Source organism: Hyalella azteca, unplaced genomic scaffold (genome assembly GCF_000764305.2).
Source record: "Hyalella azteca isolate HAZT.00-mixed unplaced genomic scaffold, Hazt_2.0.2 contig5977, whole genome shotgun sequence".
Classification (NCBI taxonomy): Eukaryota; Metazoa; Arthropoda; class Malacostraca; order Amphipoda; family Hyalellidae; genus Hyalella; species Hyalella azteca.
In genome coordinates this window covers 2,059-22,265 of record NW_025936150.1, presented here as the reverse complement: position 1 = coordinate 22,265, position 20,207 = coordinate 2,059, and the positions used below count along the sequence as shown (strand labels likewise).

The 20,207-nt window shown below is 40.7% G+C and overlaps 1 protein-coding gene across 1 annotated transcript in view; it reads right to left on the bottom strand.

Moving 5' to 3' along the window:
• Positions 1–20,201, bottom strand: part of LOC108666221 (neurogenic locus notch homolog protein 1) — a gene marked incomplete at its 5' end in the record, with an annotated part of 31,161 nt that extends 10,960 nt beyond the window's left edge. The window contains 5 exons of the mRNA XM_047880707.1: positions 4,202–4,336; positions 6,438–6,485; positions 11,210–11,446; positions 12,437–12,727; positions 20,071–20,201. Coding sequence (XP_047736663.1) covers positions 4,202–4,336; positions 6,438–6,485; positions 11,210–11,446; positions 12,437–12,727; positions 20,071–20,201 — 842 coding nt within the window. The remainder of the gene's footprint in view (positions 1–4,201; positions 4,337–6,437; positions 6,486–11,209; positions 11,447–12,436; positions 12,728–20,070) is intronic.
• Positions 20,202–20,207: the final 6 nt, after the last annotated feature.

Genomic DNA, 20,207 nt, shown 5'->3' with positions numbered 1-20,207 from the left:
CTTGAGCTTCTTTCCAGTCAGCCGGCAAGATCCCTTCGTTCAAAGTTTTTCGAAAAAATGACGTCAAAGGGCCGGCTAGGACAGTTGCTAACTCTTTGAGTAATCTAGGGTGGAAGCCGTCCGGCCCACATGACTTGTTTGGATTTACAGCGATAAGGCGTTTGAGAACCTCTTCTTCTTGAAGGCCTGATGCTGAATGAGGATGAGAATGAGGGCTTGATGCCGAAGAGTAGGCCTGATGTGGCCTGTCGCCGAACAGTAAAGGTAGAGCCAGTTATTGGCTGCAAGAAGGTTGTGAGTCGGGGTAGCGTGAATAGGATGGGCCGGAAGATGTTAGGCCATAGTAGGTGAGGCCGGATGCAGAACTGTCTGCTCTGTGGATGCTGAAGTTTTGGCCAAAGACCTACGGGGCTATTATCTTTAAGCAATGTATCACTGGTGCGGATTACGGCGTTCCAGCGCAGACTGTGGGTTCTATCTCTGAAGCTGAGTAAAGTTATTGCATGTTGAGGCTGATTGTTGGCTCTGTGGCTTATTTAAGAGTAAAATTTGTGGATCACGGCTGTGCCCTCTCTCAAGAAAGGTGCCGTTCAGAAGAGGAGTCTCTCTGAGAGGATGTCTTTGAAGGAGGAGTTATCAGTAAAATGATAGGAAAAAATAAACGATAACCCAAAAAATGTTGTAAGTTTGAAGTAAGTATTGGGAAAAAACTGGATTTTTTTGAAAAAGAGAGCGTTCATGGAAAAGGGTTGTTGAAGAATGTGTGCATTCGAAAACAGAGAGACTGGAAAAAGAGGGCATTTGAGGAAAAGATATTTGTAAAAAATTTCATGTATTAAAAATCACGGTTATAAAACGACATTAGAGTAAATTAGGAAAAGATGATGGTCGAAGAATAATGCTCGCAGAAAACGAGATATCAGAATAGCGGAGAGGGATTAAGAGGTATTGAAAGGAGAGGGTCATGCAAGAGATAGATATTTGGAAAAAAAAGTCTTTTCGGAATATGCTTTAATAAAACTGGCATTAGAAGCGCTTTAGGTATTGAAGGGTTTAGGAAGGAGGATCGCAAATGAAATAAATCATTAAAACTTGAAAAGACGATATTACAGCAAAAAAACTACTTTTAAAAATGCCCGATTGAAAAAAATCTCCCGAAGAATGTTTGAGAAAAATCTTTCAGAAATACTTGCTTGCAAAAGAGGTTTAAAAAAACGGGTTATTACAAGAAAATGTCTTATTAAAACTTCAGTACAAATAAGGCAAGAAAAACTTCAACGAAATATATTGAGGTCAATTCCAAAGCATGCATGTTTACCCTCGTACTTACATCAATCATTGAATTCTTCTTGTTCCTTCTGGAAAAATTGTACGTTAAAATGACGTTGGCAAAAGCAATAAATTCATGACCTAAAGCCGACCATATATGAATTTGTTTTAATAGTAAAAAATCCCTCACCTGAGGTTCACGCTGCCTTGGCGAATGGCAGGCAATTTTTCAGGACATTTTTTGTTCTCACAACGGGCGCCGTAAAAGTCTTTAGTGCACTCGCACTGATTGGGCGCCACGCAGCGCCCGCCGTTACGACACTCAGGAGTACAAGTGGGCTCACATAACGCCTCTGATGACGCATTTTTTCTCTTAATCACCCACGTGCCGTCATCACACACCAGGGTCACGTTATCACCAACCGGCACGTGATAACCTTCATCGCACGTCAGGTTGCGTGTGCTGAATTTGTCTCTGAAATGGCGGTTTGTTCAAATGAACAGGCCTAATTAAAATCTGTTGTATTCGCTATCGAAAGTCTATCATGTACATACTGATATAAATAAAATGTATGCTGATTAACATGGTTGTTATTTTATAATATCGGGAAATTTCGCCGTTTTTGTAATATGAAACATCTGCTTCTTTGGACTTCCAATACGTGAATATCGATTGCCTAGGGATTCAGTTATTCCGAAGCGAACGTAAAATCTTAACTTCTCTTACCTTATTCGACTTATACCGCTATGTTTAAGTAACTACAAAAAATCAGCACGGTCGTTGTGTAAAATCATGGTGAACAGCCATTAAGAGATTAACTAATCAGTAATCTTTCCTCACTTTCCAGGGAAAGATCCATTGTTTACGGCCGGAGGATTTTCTCCACAAGACTTGAATTGGCACGCCACCCCGAAGTAAGATGAGGGACACTCGCACGTGTCAGGAGCGACGCACACTCCTCCGTTGAGACACTTTGATCGACAGTGAGGCTCACACACGCCTTCGTCAGGAGCCACATCAGTGCCCGCTATGAGCCAGCGTCCGTCAGAGCAAGCGAGGCGCGCCGTTGTGTTGCCTATCGCCGAGATGTAGAAGCCTTCAGAGCAAACCAAGACTCCGGCATCCGGCAGACTGGAAGATAATCAGAATCGAATTTAAGAAAACAGGAACGCAAGTCGGTTTTAAAAGAATAAATTTGCCTACAAAAGGCTTATTAATAGAAGAGAAAAAAGTCAAGCGTACTATGATAAAGAACCTGGATAAAAGAGGACGCCAGGAAAACAAGGGCTGTCGGGATGGAGCTCAATTACAAAATCGATCATGAACGGATGGCTATCGGTTGGGAACGCTCCATGAATTCAAACACTCTACCGAAAATGGAGTGATGCTGAAAAAATACTTCAGGGGAAAAAAAGCTTTGAAAGTCTTGGTGCTAACTCACTGTGGAAGTTACAGGAAAGCAAGAGATTCAATGAACGATCGCTTCTTCCGACAGTTATATTTAGGAAACACGTAAAATTGGCAAAAGATAGGGTTTTGATGAAAGAAGCTAAGAGGAAATAGGAGCTTTCGGAAGAAGAAAAGTGCAGAAAGTGCTTTCAGAAATGTGCCGACCGGAAGGGGGGAAGGAAAATGCTGTAGAAAGAAGTGGTTCAGGGGATGAACAGGTAAGTGAGAACGAAAATAGTTTGAAAATTAGACTTAGAAAGATGTCTTTCGCATGACAGATAATTATCAATATTGATCGGAGCACACTTCCTGATTCATAATGAATATCAGTTTGAAGATACTTCCTTAGTAGAATAAAATCTCTCACCTGAGGTTCACGCTGCCTTGACGAATGACAGGTAATTTTTCAGGACATTTTTTGTTCTCACAACGGGCGCCATAAAAGTCTTTAGTGCACTCGCACTGATTGGGCGCCAAGCAGCGCCCGCCGTTACGACACTCAGGAGTACAAGTGGGCTCGCATAACACCTCTGATGACGCATTTTTTCTCTTAATCACCCACGTGCCGTCATCACACACCAGGGTCACGTTATCACCAACCGGCACGTGATAACCTTCATCGCACGTTAGGTTGCGCGTGCTGAATTTGTCTCTGAAATGGGGGTTTGTTCAAATGAACAGGCCTAATTAAAATCTTTTGTATTCGCTATCGACAGTCTATCATGTACATACTAACATAAATAAAATGTATGCTGATTAGCATGGTTGTTATTGTATATTGTGTCAGAAAATTTCCCTGCTTTTGTAATATGAAACTCCTGCTTCTACGGACTTCCAACTCGTGAACGTCGACTGCCAAGGGATTCTGTTATTCTGAAGCGAACGCAAAACCATAACTTTTCATACCCCATTTAACGTTTACTGCAATGCCCTAACAAAATCGGGGACCGCCTGGGCGTCGGCCAAATAGTCACAACAGTAGGCGCAAAGTTATTCTGGATCTGCTTGGCCAAGCGATCGAAATGAGCTTCGGGTCAGAATCTTGTTTCCGACTTTACAGTCGCCTGAGAGTATGACAAGGGCTGGCCGAGCCGAGTCACACCGAACTAGCAAGCTAACCATAAGCTGCCATTCGAACTTTGTGCCGAAGCGGACATAAAGCCGCTGATTTATGTGCTCCCCGAGTCCTAGGCGGCTCTAGTGCAGGGTCGCGCACTCCTCCTTTGTTAGGGGTGTATGAGTAACTACGAATAATCAGCACGGTCCTTGTGTAAAATCGCAGTGTAGAGCCATTAAAAGATTAACTAAGAAGTATTCTTTCGTCACTTTCCAGGGAAAGATCCATTGTTTACGGCCGGAGGATTTCCTCCACAAGACTTGAATTGGCACGCCACCCCGAAGTAAGATGAGGGACACTCGCACGTGTCAGGAGCGACGCACACTCCTCCGTTGAGACACTTTGATCGACAGTGAGGCTCACACACGCCTTCGTCAGGAGCCACATCAGTGCCCGCTATGAGCCAGCGTCCGTCAGAGCAAGCGAGGCGCGCCGTTGTGTTGCCTATCGCCGAGATGTAGAAGCCTTCAGAGCAAACCAAGACTCCGGCATCCGGCAAACTGGAAGATAATTAGAATCGAATTTAAGAAAACAGGAACGCAAGTCGGTTTTAAAATAATAAGTTTGCCTACAAAAGGCTTATTGATAGAAGAGAAAAAAATCAAGCATACTATGATAAACAACCTGGATAAAAGAGGACGCCAGGAAAACAAGGGCTGTCGGGATGGAGCTCAATTACAAAATCCATCATGAACGGATGGTTATCGGTTGGGAACGCTCCATGAATTCAAACACTCTACCGAAAATGGAGTGATGTTGAAAAAATATTTCAGGGAAAAAAAAAGCTTTGAAAGTCTTGGTGCTAACTCACTGTGGAAGTCGCCGGTAAGCAAGAGATTCTATGAACGATCACTTCTTCCGACAGTTATAATTAGGAAACACGTGAAAATTGGCAAAAGATAGGGTTTAGATGAAAGAAGCTAAGAGGAAATAGGAGCTTGCGGAAGAAGAAAAGTGCAGAAAGTGCTTTCAGAAATGTGCCGACCGGAAATTCAGTGCCCGCTATGAGCCAGCGTCCGTCAGAGCAAGCGAGGCGCGCCGTTGTGTTGCCTATCGCCGAGATGTAGAAGCCTTCAGAGCAAACCAATACTCCGGCATCCGGCAAACTGGAACGTTATTCAATTTGCAACCAACAAATTTTTATTATAATTTATTATACGAAAATCAGGTAGGCCGAGAAAATTAGTTTATTTCCTGCCTGTCAGAACATGGGAATTTTAAGCTTAAAATTGGTCTTTTCGGGAAGAACCGACATCACGATAAAAGGACTCAGTAAAGGTGCCGTTCAGAAGAGGAGTCTTTCTGCCAAAATGTCTTTGAAAGAGGGGTTATCAGTAAAATTATAGAATAAAATAAGCGATAATAGAAAAAAAATTGTGTGTCTGAGGTAAGTATTTGAAAAAAACAAGATTTTTTGCATAAGAGAGCGTTCATGGAAAAGTGTTGTTGAAGAACGTGTGCATTTGAAAACAGTGGGACTGGATAGAGAGGGCATTTGAAGAAAAGGTATTTCTAAAAAACGTTATGTTTTTAAAACACATAAAATAAATAAGAACAAATTAGGAAAAGATGATGGTTGAAGTATTATGTGTGAAGGAAACAAGATATAAAAATTGCGGAGGGATGAACAGCTATAGAAAGGAGACGGTCGTGCAAGAGATAGACATTCGGAAAACCCCTTCACGGGAATATACTTTAATAAAACTGGCTTAAGAAGCGCTTTCAGTGTTGAAGGGTCTAGATAGGAGGATTCATTATGAATCATTAAAACGTAGGGTAACATGGAGCAAAGGGACCACTGTGGGTCATGGGCCCATATTGGGTTTCCCGCTAAGTATGGCAGATATTGGTCCGTGCGCTCTACCGCCGGTCGACAGTTTCACTGGGTTGGAGTGTGTGGCTCTACGTTTTGCTAAGAGTTTGCGTTGGTAAGTTACACTCAAATAACTGTTTTAGCCCATATAAAAGTTTTTTTGCTGCTGAATTAAACTATTTTCGATGACTCTATATGAAGCTTATGAAATTACTGTGAATTATATTTTAAAAGTATTATTTATAGGGATAATTTTGAGTTCAAGTTTAGACAATTAGCTTTTAAAATAAAATGTTGACACGATATAAATTGAAATGATACCTGTAGTGTAGCAACGGGCCCATGCGTGCCACGGGGCAAAGCGCCCATGGTGGGCTCAATACCCTTCTATGAAGTATTGTGTCATACATCATTAGATTTGTCACAATGAGCTCTTCAAAACTATGACTATAGCTGAATAACAAATTAAACTTCATATTGTATGATTTTTCTTATTTGCCGCCACAAGGCAGCAAGTTTTAGTTTCTAGTTATGCGTATTTATGACTCCTTATCGAGTTAGCGACCTGTTGAAAAACTTATGTACAAATAAGGCATGAAGAACTCCAGTGAAATATATTGAGTTCGATTGAAATAATACGTTTTCCCGCGAACTTAGATCTATATCTTTGAATTCTTGTTACCTCTGTAAAAATTGTAGGTTAAAATAACGTTGGAACATTCAATAAACCCATGACCAAAAGCCATTAAAATTTAAATTGGTTTTCATAGTAGAATAAAATCTCTCACCTGAGGTTCACGCTGCCTTGGCGAATGGCAGGCAGTTTTTCAGGACATTTTTTGTTCTCACAACGGGCGCCGTAAAAGTCTTTAGTGCTGATTCCGTGGACCCGTCAACCAGGTAGTTGGGATCGCAAGTAACTAGGAGCTCGATCGCTGACCTGATAAGTATTAAAAAGAACGAGATTACGAATTGTTGCAATCTTGTAATATTACATGGGAATACTCAATTTGTTACAGACGCTTTTATGTGAACCAGATAATTGGGATCGCAAGTGACTAGGAGCTCAATCGCTGACCTGATGAGTATAAATAAAAAACGAGATTACAAACTGTCACAATCTTGTAATATTAAAAGGAACATTTAATTTGTTTCAGACGGTCTTAAGTGGAGCGTAAAACTTTAAATATAGAAACATGTATTGGTGCGCATTGTGAATTTACGATGTTCTTCCCAGCTTTAAAAACACTTACTTTTTATTGATAGAACCATGAAGAAAATTAGTTAAATTCTGGTTGCAACTCTTGAACTCGCAGGAAGAACCAAAAAATTCAGCAGGACATTGGCAGACATTGGGGGCGACGCAGATGCCTCTGTTACGACAGGCAGGGTTGCATTCAGGTAGGCAGAGCTCCTGAGAAGATTTCGGGTACACCCAAGCTCCGTCTGTACATTTGATCTGCAAGTCGGTACTGCCTGCCCGATAGCCTGCGTCGCACTCCAGGTTGCGCACTTGAAGATCGCTGCAATGCACGTAAATCAGAAAATCAAATCTATATAGCCAATTTTGAGCCAGAAATAAGTTTTTAAAACTGGTGTTTCAAGCGTAAGATTTTTAATACAAACATTCTCGCTTTATAATAATCATTTTAGTTATCACGTGATATAAAAACTGTAGCTGACCTTCCCGTATAAGCTCCATGCGCCGGGTTAATTGGATTTGGAGGACATTTCTTAAACTGGCAAGCGAATCCAAAGAACGGGCCCAAGCACTCGCACTGCCCAGGAGCAGAGCAAACTCCGCCATTCTGGCACGGCACGGCACACTTTGGAATGCATGATGATGGCACAGCAAAATCGCCCGTGGTTGGATGTGTCATAACCCATAGACCCTTGCGACACACGCCAGTCGCTTGGGTGAGCCCATTGTTTAGCTCATAGCCAGGGAAACACCGGACGTCGTATTCTTGAAGTCCCTCCGCGTTGATACTATGCAAAAAAATATTATGTGTAGTGAGGGAACCGAATTTAGTGGTATATACCAGCATTACCTAAAATTAACAGAAATTTGAAGCTTGCGTTCTTTCGGAGAACAGTTAAATAAGAAACCAATAAAATTTTACTGTGCACAAATGGATGAAGTTTGATAACTAAGACGAGAAAAGTGACAATTGCCATTAATTTCATTTCAACTATAAGACTATATTTGGCAATTTCATCAACGATTAACAAAATAAATCTCAAACTAGTTTCAGGTTAATTGCAAAATAACACAAATGATTCTTTTTTTTTCAAAAACCGTTTTACTGTCATAAAATATTATTGCCATTGTCAAAAACCGTTTTATAGGCAATTTCATCAACGATTAACAAAATAAATCTCAAACAAGTTTCAGGTTAATTGCAAAATAACACAAATGATTCTTTTTTCAAAAACCGTTTCATTGTCATGTATGCGTGCGAGTAACGACAACCTTTTACAAAGTACTCACTTGGCATTGATGAAGGCATTGTTTACAGAAGGCATTGCTCCGATACACGACCTCTGCGTGCAGGTGTTGCCTTCAAAGCCCAAGTTGCATTTGCAAGTTCCAGCAGTTTCATTCAAGCAGTGACCATTAGGGTTACATTTTCTTTCGCATACCGAGATACACCTTAAAGGCGACCCAGCGGGCAAGACCGTTGCGACGTCTGAGGCTCCACCCACGACAGTCCAGAGACCCTGATCGCAGTTGGCATATGTGGCCTGGGCTGGGAACGGGTACTCGAACACCATTCCTGGGTTGCACGACACACTCGAGCGAGCTCGGCCTCTGAAACAATCAATTCAGGTGGTAATGGCTCCTCCCGCTTTCCCCGTTATAAACTTTGAAATTTCGAGTTCGAAGTTTCGAGTGAAATACACCGATAGAAATTTAACTGAGATGGAGATAAATGTAACAAAATTATGATAGGTATAGAAGAAAAAGTGAATACCAAATGGTAAATGAAAAAAGTAGTACAGAAATTGATTCAACAAGTTGTGGGTGTGAGTTATCCCTGTACTTCACATCCAAGGGCTATCACCCAGTAAAAATTTACAGACACGGCAGCTTCTGATTTGGATTACCAGAAGCTGTGGCGACTCTAAATTTTGTTGGGGCAGGTGTTTCAAAATTGTACTTCAAATTGCTCACTGATGCCATCAATATTCCATCTATGAAGAAATATTTGGATAATCGAAAACCCCCAAGTGTAATAAGAATAAATGTATTATTTTGATGTGTAATAGTTTAGGGAAACTAAATTTATGGTTTTGTCCATGCGTGAGCTCATTATATATAATAGTATTTTGTCATTTAGTTGGGGAAAGAGTACAAGTTACTAATGTAAGTTTTTAGCCATGATAGAGGGATGGAACTATCAATTTTATATCAAAACAAACGCACAACTGAATTTGTGTCCTTTAAAATCCATCAAAAACTGTAAGAACTACGGATCTTTATTAACAGTTTAACCAAATTTATCTATTCGATAAACTGTCAATTTTCTATCAGTGCATAAGTATAGTTAGTTTGCTTACAATGTTAATTAAACCACGAATCCAACAGCAAAAAATTACGAAAATGAAAAGCACAAATCATTTATTATTATGTAAATATTTTTAATGAAAACCAGATTACTTTACCAGACATTTTCTTTTCTTGTAAATTATATCAGAGTACTATGTAGTAGCAAAACTAATCGTTTCTAATTACAGTAATTAAACTTGTTTGCGCGCCTTCATTACTTTCCTTTATTTTATTTATTCGACAGAAAATAAATTCATGTACTGCAGCTTCCCATTCACTTTAATTACATGCATATTAGATTGACTTAATCTTCTTCCTTAAAAGTTCGAAGAATAATAAAACAATTATAAAAAAAAATTCAAAAATTACAATTAATAAGTATGTTGATCATACTGTCGTCTTGAGCGTCCGTTGATAACGACGATTACTTAATCTTCCTTAAAATTTCGAAGAATAATAAAAAAATTAAGGAATATATAATTCCAAAATTACAATTAATAATTCTATTATTCATACTGTCGTCTTGAACGTCCTTTGATAACGACGATGACTTAATCTTCTTCCTTAAAATTTCATAGAATAACAAAACAATTTAGGATTATATGATTCAAAAATTACAACTTATAATTAATGTAATCATACTGTCGTTTCGAGCGTCCTTCGATAACGACGATGACTTAATCTTCTTCCTTAAAATTGCGAAGAATAATAAAACATTTTAGCAATAAATAATTCCAAAATTAAAATTAATAATTATTGTAATCACACAGTCGCTTCGAGCGTCCTTCGATAACGACGATGACTTAATCTTCTTCCTTAAAATTTTGAAGGACAACAAAAAAATTTAGGAATATATAATTAAAAATTACAATTAATAAATATAATGATCATACTGTCGTCTTGAACGTCCGTTGATAACGACGATAGTAGTAGTAGTAGTAGGTAGTAGAATGGTTTACTAGCGCTTCAGCTATCAAGCTATTAATGTAACTTGTATTAATGTATGTACTTGTAATAATGTAAGCTATTAATGTGTGCTTGAAGCACTCAACAAATTTTCAAAGAACAATAGAAATTTATGAATATTTAATTCCACAATTACAATTAATTGCACATACTGTCGCCTAGAGCGTCCGTTGATAACGACGATGACTTGCGTAATTTTCTCCCTTAAAATTTGCAAAATAACAAAACAATTCAGGAATAAATAATTCCACAATTACAATCAATTGCACTGAAAAAGAGAGCGTACATGTTGAAGAATGTGCGCATTTGAAAACATAGGGAATGGGAGAGAGGAAATCTGAAGAAAATATATATGTAAAAAAATTTATGATTTTAAAATCACGGTTATAAAACGACATTAGAAAAAAAGAGGAAAAGATAATGGCCGAAGGATAATGCGTGCAGAAAATGAGATATCGAAATAGCGGAGAGGGATGAAGAGCAGTTGAAAGGAGAGGGTCATGCAAGAGATAGATATTCGGAAAAAAGTCTCGGGAATACACTTTAATAAAACTGGCTTTAGAAGCACTTTCAGTAGTGAAGGATCTGGGAAGGAGGATTGCAGGTAAAAATGAATTATTAAATCATAACAAGACGAGATTATCGCAAAAAAATACTTTTAAAAAATACCGATTGATAAAAAAATTTCCGAAGAATGTTTGAAGAAAAATATTTCAGATATACTGACTTGCAAATGAAGAGGCTTAAAAATAACAGGCTCTTACAAGAAAATGCCTTACAAAAAACTTTAGTACAAATAATGCGTGAAAAACTAAAACTTGATGAAATATATCGAGTTTGATTGCAAGAACATGTTTTCCCTCGTTCATAGATTAATCCTTGACTTCATGTTCCTCTATAAAAATTGTATGTTAAAATGACGTTGGAACAAACAATAAACCCATGACCTAAAATCATTCATACAAAACTTTGTTCCATAGTAGAACAAAATCTCACCTGAGGTTCACGCTGCCTTGACGAATGGCAGGCAGTTTTTCAGGACATTTTTTGTTCTCACAACGGGCGCCGTAAAAGTCTTTAGTGCACTCGCACTGATTGGGCGCCACGCAGCGCCCGCCGTTACGACACTCAGGAGTACAAGTGGGCTCACATAACGCCTCTGACGACGCATTTTTTCTCCTAATCACCCACGTGCCGTCATCACACACCAGGGTCACGTTATCACCAACCGGCACGTGATAACCTTCATCGCACATCAGGTTGCGCGTGCTGAATTTGTCTCTGAAATGAGGGTTTGTTCAAATGAACAGATCTAATTAAAATCCATTGTAATCGCTATCGACAGTCTATCATATACATGCTAGCAAATTAAATGTATGCTGATTAGCATGTTGGTTATTGTAGTGTCAAAAAATTTCCCTGTTTTTGTAATATGTAGTATAACCTGTTTCTACGGACTTCCAACTCTTGAACGTCGACTGTCAATAGGTTCTGTTATTCTGAAGCGAACGCAGGACCATAACTTTTCCTACCTTATTCAACTTTTACTGCTATGTACTAACAAAATCGGGGACCGCCTGGGCGTCGGCCGAATAGTCACAACATTCGGCTCAAAGTTATTCTGGGTCTGCTTGGCCAATCGATCAAAATGAGCTTCGGGTCAGAATCTCGTTTCCGACTTTACAGTCGCCTGAGAGTATGACAAGGGTTGGCCGAGCCGAGTCACACCGAACTACCCATATCAAAATTTTTAGCTGGTGGCGAACCTGAATTAGGAACCGCCTAGGACTCGGACCGAACGTAAATCAGCTTCTCTATGTCCGCTTTTTGGTCTACGTTCCGGTCCCCGAATCAGACAGCTACCAGAGCCTGGTGAGGGGACTGAGGGGATTCTGCCAACTCTTGCCCCACTCTCAGGAGACCATACAGTCGGCCAGGAGGTTCTGACTAGTCGCTGATTGCGATCAGTTGGCCAGCTGACCCAGAATAACTCTTACGCGCACATAGCAACTCTGGGGCGGAGGCTGAAGCATACCCCGAATTTTGTTAGGGTAGCAAGCTAACCATAAGCTGCCCTTCGAACTTTGTGCCGAAGCGGACATAAAGCCGCTGATTTATGTGCTCCCCGAGTCCTAGGCGGCCCTAATGCAGGGTCGCGCGTTCCTCCTTTGTTAGGGGTGTATGAGTAACTACGAATAATCAGCACGGTCCTTGTGTAAAATCGCAGTGAATAGCCATTAAAAGATTAACTGAGGAGTAATCTTTCCTCACTTTCCAGGGAAAGATCCATTGTTTACGGCTGGAGGATTTCCTCCACAAGACTTGAATTGGCACGTCACCCCGAAGTAAGATGAGGGACACTCGCACGTGTCAGGAGCGACGCACACTCCTCCATTGAGACACTTTGATCGACAGTGAGGCTCACACACGCCTTCGTCAGGAGTCACATCAGTGCCCGCTATGAGCCAGCGTCCGTCAGAGCAAGTGAGGCGCGCCGTTGTGTTGCCTATCGCCGAGATGTAGAAGCCTTCAGAGCAAACCAAGACTCCGGCATCTGGCAAACTGGAACATAATTCGATTTGCCACCAACAAATTTGTATTATAACTTATGATACGCAAATGAAGTAGACCAGTTGAATGAGCTTTCGCTAGTTCCTGCTTGTCAGAGTGTCAGAACATGGAAATTTTAAGCTTAAAATGGTCTTTGCGGAAAGAACAGACATCACGATGAGAGGATGATTAGGAATAAGAACAGAATAATATTGGGTGTAGGAGTAGCGAATTTGGATTTAGGGGAGGAGCTCGAGCCGTCTAGTACGCTTGCGCGATACCGGTGTATATAAGAGCAGAGCAGGGAAAGTGAAACTGCGGGCAGGGCAGTCAAGTACGGGCAGTCGAGTACGGGCAGTCGTGTCAGTCGGTCGTACTGTTTATCTCGGGGACGCGGCCAAGCTGATGGTCGGTATAGTGTTGAATCTACGAACCGCGACGTTGAACTTTCCCTTTTCTGAAGCAACTTTGGTGAGCCGCCGAGTTTCTACGAGTTACCTGAGGAAACGAATTATCACCAAGCAAAGAAGCTGCGAGTTAATTGCTGAGACAGAGTTTTGTTCCTGAAGCCAGCAACTACGGAGAAGAAATACCTAACCTACGAGGAAATTGTGAGATTGACCTACAAAATTCCCCAAACCCAAGCAAATATAGCTACAACGAAGAGTCTACGACCGGACCGCCACCAAGCGTACTGCACTTAAACAACACCGCCACCCAAGTACAATTCATATAAGGGAATGCGGACTGAAGAACCCCTCAAAGCCACACACGAGGAACTCCGATTCGCTAGGAAATCTCGCCCCGAGGAACACTCCTGGAGTAACTTTCCAGGGCTCATACCGAAACTTCGCCGTCAGATTTGCCCATGGACTCTCCTTCTCCCCAAACCCGGTGATGTACAAATTTGGAAATTCGCCTGTAGAAATTGTGTCTAGCTCCCAACTGGGTTAGTGACTGTAGTAAGTTCACATTATTGCCATTACGGGAAGTTTTTATCATGTTCGGCTAGTAAACGTGAGCCAGCTCTGTAACTAGGTGTAGGATACCTTGCCTTTTAGTATATGAAGTTTGAGATAATACATGTGTTTTCATTTGTCCTTTTGTCAATTCGTCATTGACTCTTAGGAGAACCTCATCGCGTCCTTTTGTACCACTCGGAGAGAAATTTAGGACCAGCCTGACAGAAAAGTTTAATTAAGAACTTTGAAGTTTTGAAATACTGTATACGGTTTTGAATTCAATAAACAATAAATACATTCTCGCGACCATATATCTATATCAAGCATAGTTTCATTACTACGTAAAATACCTAGACTAATCAAGGACTCTCAGGAGACGCGCATGCCGGATGCCAGCTTCGCCCAACTTCACACATTAATCACATTTCTTTCTGTGGATAAGAACGCTATAGGAAATAGCAGCCCAAGTCTAGTTCTTAAAGCCATAATGCCGTTTGCCCACAGCCACATCGTAAGCATGCCCAAGTTAAGCGTGGTCATACAGCATCTGGTCAAACCTATTCCCGCTAAACCTCTTCTGGCCTAACCTACACACGTAGCAACATTTCACCACGAAAAACGAACCTGAACTGACCTAACCTAACCTCATTGGCTGCTGGACGTTGAGATGAGCAGCAAGTGATTAGGTAGCATAAATTAGTGACGTCGGCGCTGAAGAGCTAACCTGATATGGCCTGTCGCGTAACAGTAAACGTAGAGCCAGTTATTGGGTGCAAGAAGGTTGTGAGTCGAGGCAGCGTGAATAGATTGGGCCGGAAGATGTTAGGCCATAGTAGGTGAGGCCGGATGTAGAACTGCCTGCTTATGAGCAAGCATGCTGAAGTTTTGGCTGATGATCTACGGCGCTATTATCTTTATGCAATGTATCACTGGTGCGGATTACGGCGTTCCAGCGCAGACTGCGGCATCTATCTCTGAAGCTGAGTAAAGTTATTACATGCTGAGGCTGATTGTTGCTCTGTGGCTTATTTAAGAGTAAAATTTGTGGATCACGGCTGCGCCCTCTCTCAAGAAAGGTGCCGTTCAGAAGAGTAGTCTCTCTGAGAAGATGTCTTTGAAGGAGGAGTTATCAGTGAAATGATAGGAAAAAATAAACGATAACCGAAAAAAGGTAGTGAGTCTGAGGTAAGTATTTGAAAAAAACTATATTTTTGAAAAAGAGAGCGGTCATGGAAAAGGTTTGTAGAAGATTGTGCGCATTTGAAAACAGAGGGACTGGAAAAGAGGGCATTTGAAGAAAAGATATTTGTAAAAAATTTCATGTTTTTAAAATCACTGTTATAAAACGACTTTAGAGAAAATTAGGAAAAGATGGTGATTGAAGGATAATGCGGGCTGAAAACGAGGTATCAAAATAGCGGAGAGAGACTAAGAGCTATTGAAAGGAGAGGGTCATGCTTCAACATTTGGAAATATCTCTTCGGGAATATACCAACGTATATTCCCGATTGTAATATCATTGATAACCTTTATCAGTTGTATACTTTGATAAAGTATACAACTGGCCTTAGAAGAGCTTTCAGTATTGAAGGGTCTAGGAAGGAGGATTGCACATAAACTAAATTATTATAACGTGAAAAGACGAGATTACAGCAGAAAAAACTACTTTAAAAATGACCGATTGAAAAAAATCACCCGAAGGATGTTTGAAAAAATCTTTCAGAAATACCGGATTGCAAAAGAAGAGGTTTAAAAAAAACGGATTATTACAAGAAAATGTCTTATTAAAACTTCAGTACAAATATGGCATGAAAAACTTCAACGAAATAAATTGAGGTCAATTGCAAAAACATGCATGTTTACCCTCTTACTTACATCAATCATTGAATTCTTCTTGTACCCTCTGGAAAAATTGTACGTTAAAATGCCGTTGGCACAAGCAATAAATTCATGACCTAAAGCCGACCATATATGAATTTGTTTTAATAGTAAAAAATCCCTCACCTGAGGTTCACGCTGCCTTGGCTTATAATTAATTGTACGCAACTAAGGTAGACCTGAAAAATAAGCTTTCGCTAGTTCCTGCCTGTCAGAACATGGGGATTTTAAGCTTAAAAATGGTCCTTGCGGAGAGAACCGACATCACAATGAGACGACTCTCAGGAAAGGTGAGATGAAGCGCTTGCTGAGTGAAAAATTGAGCTCGCTATGCAATGAGCTGACTGAAGAGAAGGCTCAGCTGAAAAATACGGAAAAATGGAGGTAAAGAATCGGAGAGTTGATTACCCAAAATCGCTAGCGAAAGCCCCCTGAGAGAGAGTGGATTTTCGCAAGAAATGGCAGGAGAGAATCAGGCGGAAAAAACACGGAAAATAAGGTCAACCACTCTCGCGATGTCAAGACAACACCGGCCGCACACGATCAGTTAGCGGAGCTGGAAGACAAGTAAATAGTAGAAGTCATGACCACAGTTGCAGGCTTGTAAATAATGTAAGAAATAACCGCGTGAGTCAAAGTGAAAGTGCACAAAAAGTTTTGAATGTTTCTACACAAACTCGGATTCCATTTTGAAGAAAAAAGTGAACTGTTAGCTGTTATCGCAAACGAGTGCATAGGCATTACGTGTATTACAGAAACACTCCCTAAAAATCCCGGGGGGAAATTGTACCAGTTGAATTTCAGTTACCAGGTTTTGATCGTTTTTATAACTTAAATGAAGAGCAGTGCAGCTCTGTGAGTTAGAACCCCGTAAGTGGCCCAGCAAGTTAAGTTATCCGAAGGGCATCAATCAGCTATAGAGAATCAGTGTGGTGCGAACTTTCTCTAAAAGGCAAGGACAGCCTCTTCATCGGCGTCGTGTATAGATCACCAAAAAGTTCCTTTGATAATGATAAAGTAGGTCGATGATAATGACTTTCAGTAGGTCGCTTGCGTTGATCGTTGGAGACTTTAACCATCCAGAAATAGACTGGGTAGATGAATCCTCTCCACGAGATGGGAATCACCCAGCATATCCCTCTTCTTGTAGTCTGTGCGAGGCTCATTTTTAATCCAGAACATCACCAAGCCAATCCATTTTAGGGGTGAACAGACCCCAAAAATTCTAGATTTAGTGTTTACTAGTGAAGAATCAATGTCAGATGAGCTTCGCCACGAGGTTCCGTTGGGCAAAAGCCACCACCAATCATTGTTTTTCAGTATTAAGCGCAATGCAGAAAAGATACTTCGGAAAGCAGTGAATGCGGCGAATATTTCGGACTATTAAGGACATGAATATGGCTGATTCATGGTCATATTTCAAAGACACGGTTACGTCTGCAGTTGATACCTGTGTACCTTAGATTAAGCACGGAAGAGTCAAAAAGTCCCAGTGGATAAACAGTACAGTTACAGCTCAGCTAAAGACCGAGAAGGAAGCCTACAAGCGTTATTTACGAACTCTTAGGGATACTGATTATAACCTGTCTGCAAGAGCTCGAAATCAAGCTAAAAATGTCTGTCGCACCGCAGTGAAAAACTTTGAAAAAAAAATATTGCCAAAAATGCAAAAAAGAACCCGAAAACCTTTTTGCACGCTAGATCGAAGTGTAAGACAAACGACGGTATTTCTGATTTGAAAGTAAACCAACGGAAGATATCCTCTGATGAAGGCAAGGCCGACGTTCTCTATCAGTTCTTCAGCAGTGTGTTCACAGATGAGATTTTAAACAGTATTCCAGCTATTGAGGAGTGCCCAGTAGGCTCGAAATTAACAAGTTTTGAAACACACGAAGAAGAGGTTCTCAAGCGCCTGGTCGCCCTAAATCCCAAGTCTTGTGGACCATACGGTTTCCACCCTAAATTGCTCAAAGAATTAGCAGCCGTCCTGGCCGGCCCTTTGACAATATTATTTCAAAAAAACCTTAAACGGAGGAACTTTACCGACCGATTGGAAAGAAGCTCAAGTAACACCATTGTTCAAGAAAGGCGACAAAAGCAGCCCCGGTAACTATCGCCTTGTCAGCCTGACACGTGTTGTTTGAAAGGTACCGTAATGGAATCTGTTGTGAGAGATAGGATTTTCGATCACTTGACTGTTCATCATCTCCTAGCAGACTGTCAACATGGATTTATTGCCGGCAGATCATGCTCAACTTAGACATCTTGTCTAAGTTGAACGATTGGACTCGCCTACTGGACAAAAGGGAGCCAGTGGATGCAGTGCACCTCTATTTTGCAAAAACATTTGACAGTGTTCCGCATGAGCGGCTGTTGCGTACAGTAAAGTCCTTGGGAATAGAGGGAAATGTACTTATTCGATCAGAGACTGATCGAATAAGTACAGCCTCTCCGACGAAAACAGCCTCCCCGACGAATAACAGCCTCCCCGACGACAACGTGTCAGTATTAACGGAACCGAATCAGACTGGGCATCAGAGCGCAGTGGCGTGCCACATGGAAGTGTTCTTGGGCCTGTTTTAATCGTTGCTTGTATAAACGATCTGCCAGAAGTAGTGTCAAGCGTTTGCTACATGTATGCCGATGACACAAAAGTTTATAATTCAATGAAGGATGCGTAAAATAAAGTGCAAATGCAAGATGATCTAGACAGTTTAGTTAACTGGGCTGATACGTGGCAGCTGCGCTTTAATGCTGACAAGTTTAAAGTACTTCACCTCAGGAGAACAATGAACAGGAAGATTACAGTGTGAGGAGACATGGTTGCAACGAGAGAGCAATGATTGAAAAGTCTACTGTGGAAAAAGATTTGGGAGTTTATGTCGACAAGGAGCTGAAATCCGCTAAGCATATTGAAACACAAGCTAATAAAGCCAACCAACTTTTTGGACTGATCAGACGCTCTTTCGAGTTCCTAGATGCAGAAGCGATGAAACAGTTCTTTGTTGCTGTCGTGCGCCCGAACCTAAAGATTGGAAACGCCGTGTGGTCACCGAAACTTGAAAAGAACAAAAATTTAGTGTGAGAGGGTTCAAAGACGTGCAACATGGATAATTCCAGGCTTGAAAGGCAAGTCCTGTAAAGAAAGATTAAAGATTATGACGCTTCCAAGCATCTGTTATCGACATCTGCTCGGGGACCTCATTGAAGTATACAAGTATACACATGGCTTATACAAGGTTTCAGAAGGATTACTAGAATTGAAACAAAGACCAACACCAGGGGCCACGGTTATAAACTGAAAAAACTACGTTGCAACTCATCCACGCGACAAAATTTCTTCTCGCTTCGAATCACCGACATGTGGAACAGCCTCCCCGACTACATTTGTAGACGCTCCGCGTACAAACGCGTTCCAGAACAGACTAGATAAAGCTATGGAGAAATATATTTTTAAAATTGAAATGCCTAGCACCATATCGAACCCGGTGGAAGTCTAGTATATATTTCAAACTATCGACAGTTTGGAAAATATCCAGTCAAAGGACCTGTTTCTAGATCTCCTGGGGACAAGTCACGAAAAATACAAGAATCGGCGATAGGCCACATCAGGCCTACTCTTCAGCGCCGACTTCAATATGCTATGCTAAGGTGCCGTTCAGATTAGGAGTCTCTATGAGGAAATACCCTTGAAAGAGGGGTTATCTGTAAAACGATAGAAGAAAATAAGCGATAACTGAAAACAGGTTGTGTGTCTTAATTATGTATTTGAAAAAACGAGACTTTTTGAAAAAGAGAGCGTACATGTTGAAGAATGTGCGCATTTGAAAACATAGGGAATGGGAAAGAGGCAATCTGAAGAAAATATATTTGTAAAAAATTTTATGATTTTAAAATCACGGTTATAAAACGACATTAGAAAAAAATGGAAAAGATAATGGCCGAAGGATAATGCGTGTAGAAAATGAGATATCGAAGTAGCGGAGAGGGATGAAGAGCTGTTGAAAGGAGAGTGTCATGCAAGAGATAGATATTCGGAAAAAAAGTCTCGGGAATACACTTTAATATAACTGGCTTTAGAAGCACTTTCAGTAGTGAAGGATCTGGGAAAAAGGATTGCAGGTAAAAATGAATAATTAAATCATAACAAGACGAGATTATCGCAGAAAAACTACTTTTAAAAAATACCGATTGATAAAAAATTTTCCGAAGAATGTTTGAAGAAAAATATTTCAGAAATACTGGCTTGCAAAAGAAGAGGCTTAAAAATAACAGGCTCTTACAAGAAAATGCCTTACAAAAAACTTCAGTACAAATAATGCGTGAAAAACTAAAACTTGATGAAATATATCGAGTTTGATTGCAAGAACATGTTTTCCCTCGTTCATAGATTAATCCTTGACTTCATGTTCCTCTATAAAAATTGTATGTTAAAATGACGTTGGAACAAACAATAAACCCATGACCTAAAATCATTCATACAAAACTTTGTTCCATAGTAGAACAAAATCTCACCTGAGGTTCACGCTGCCTTGACGAATGGCAGGCAGTTTTTCAGGACATTTTTTGTTCTCACAACGGGCGCCGTAAAAGTCTTTAGTGCATTCGCACTGATTGGGCGCCACGCAGCGCCCGCCGTTACGACACTCAGG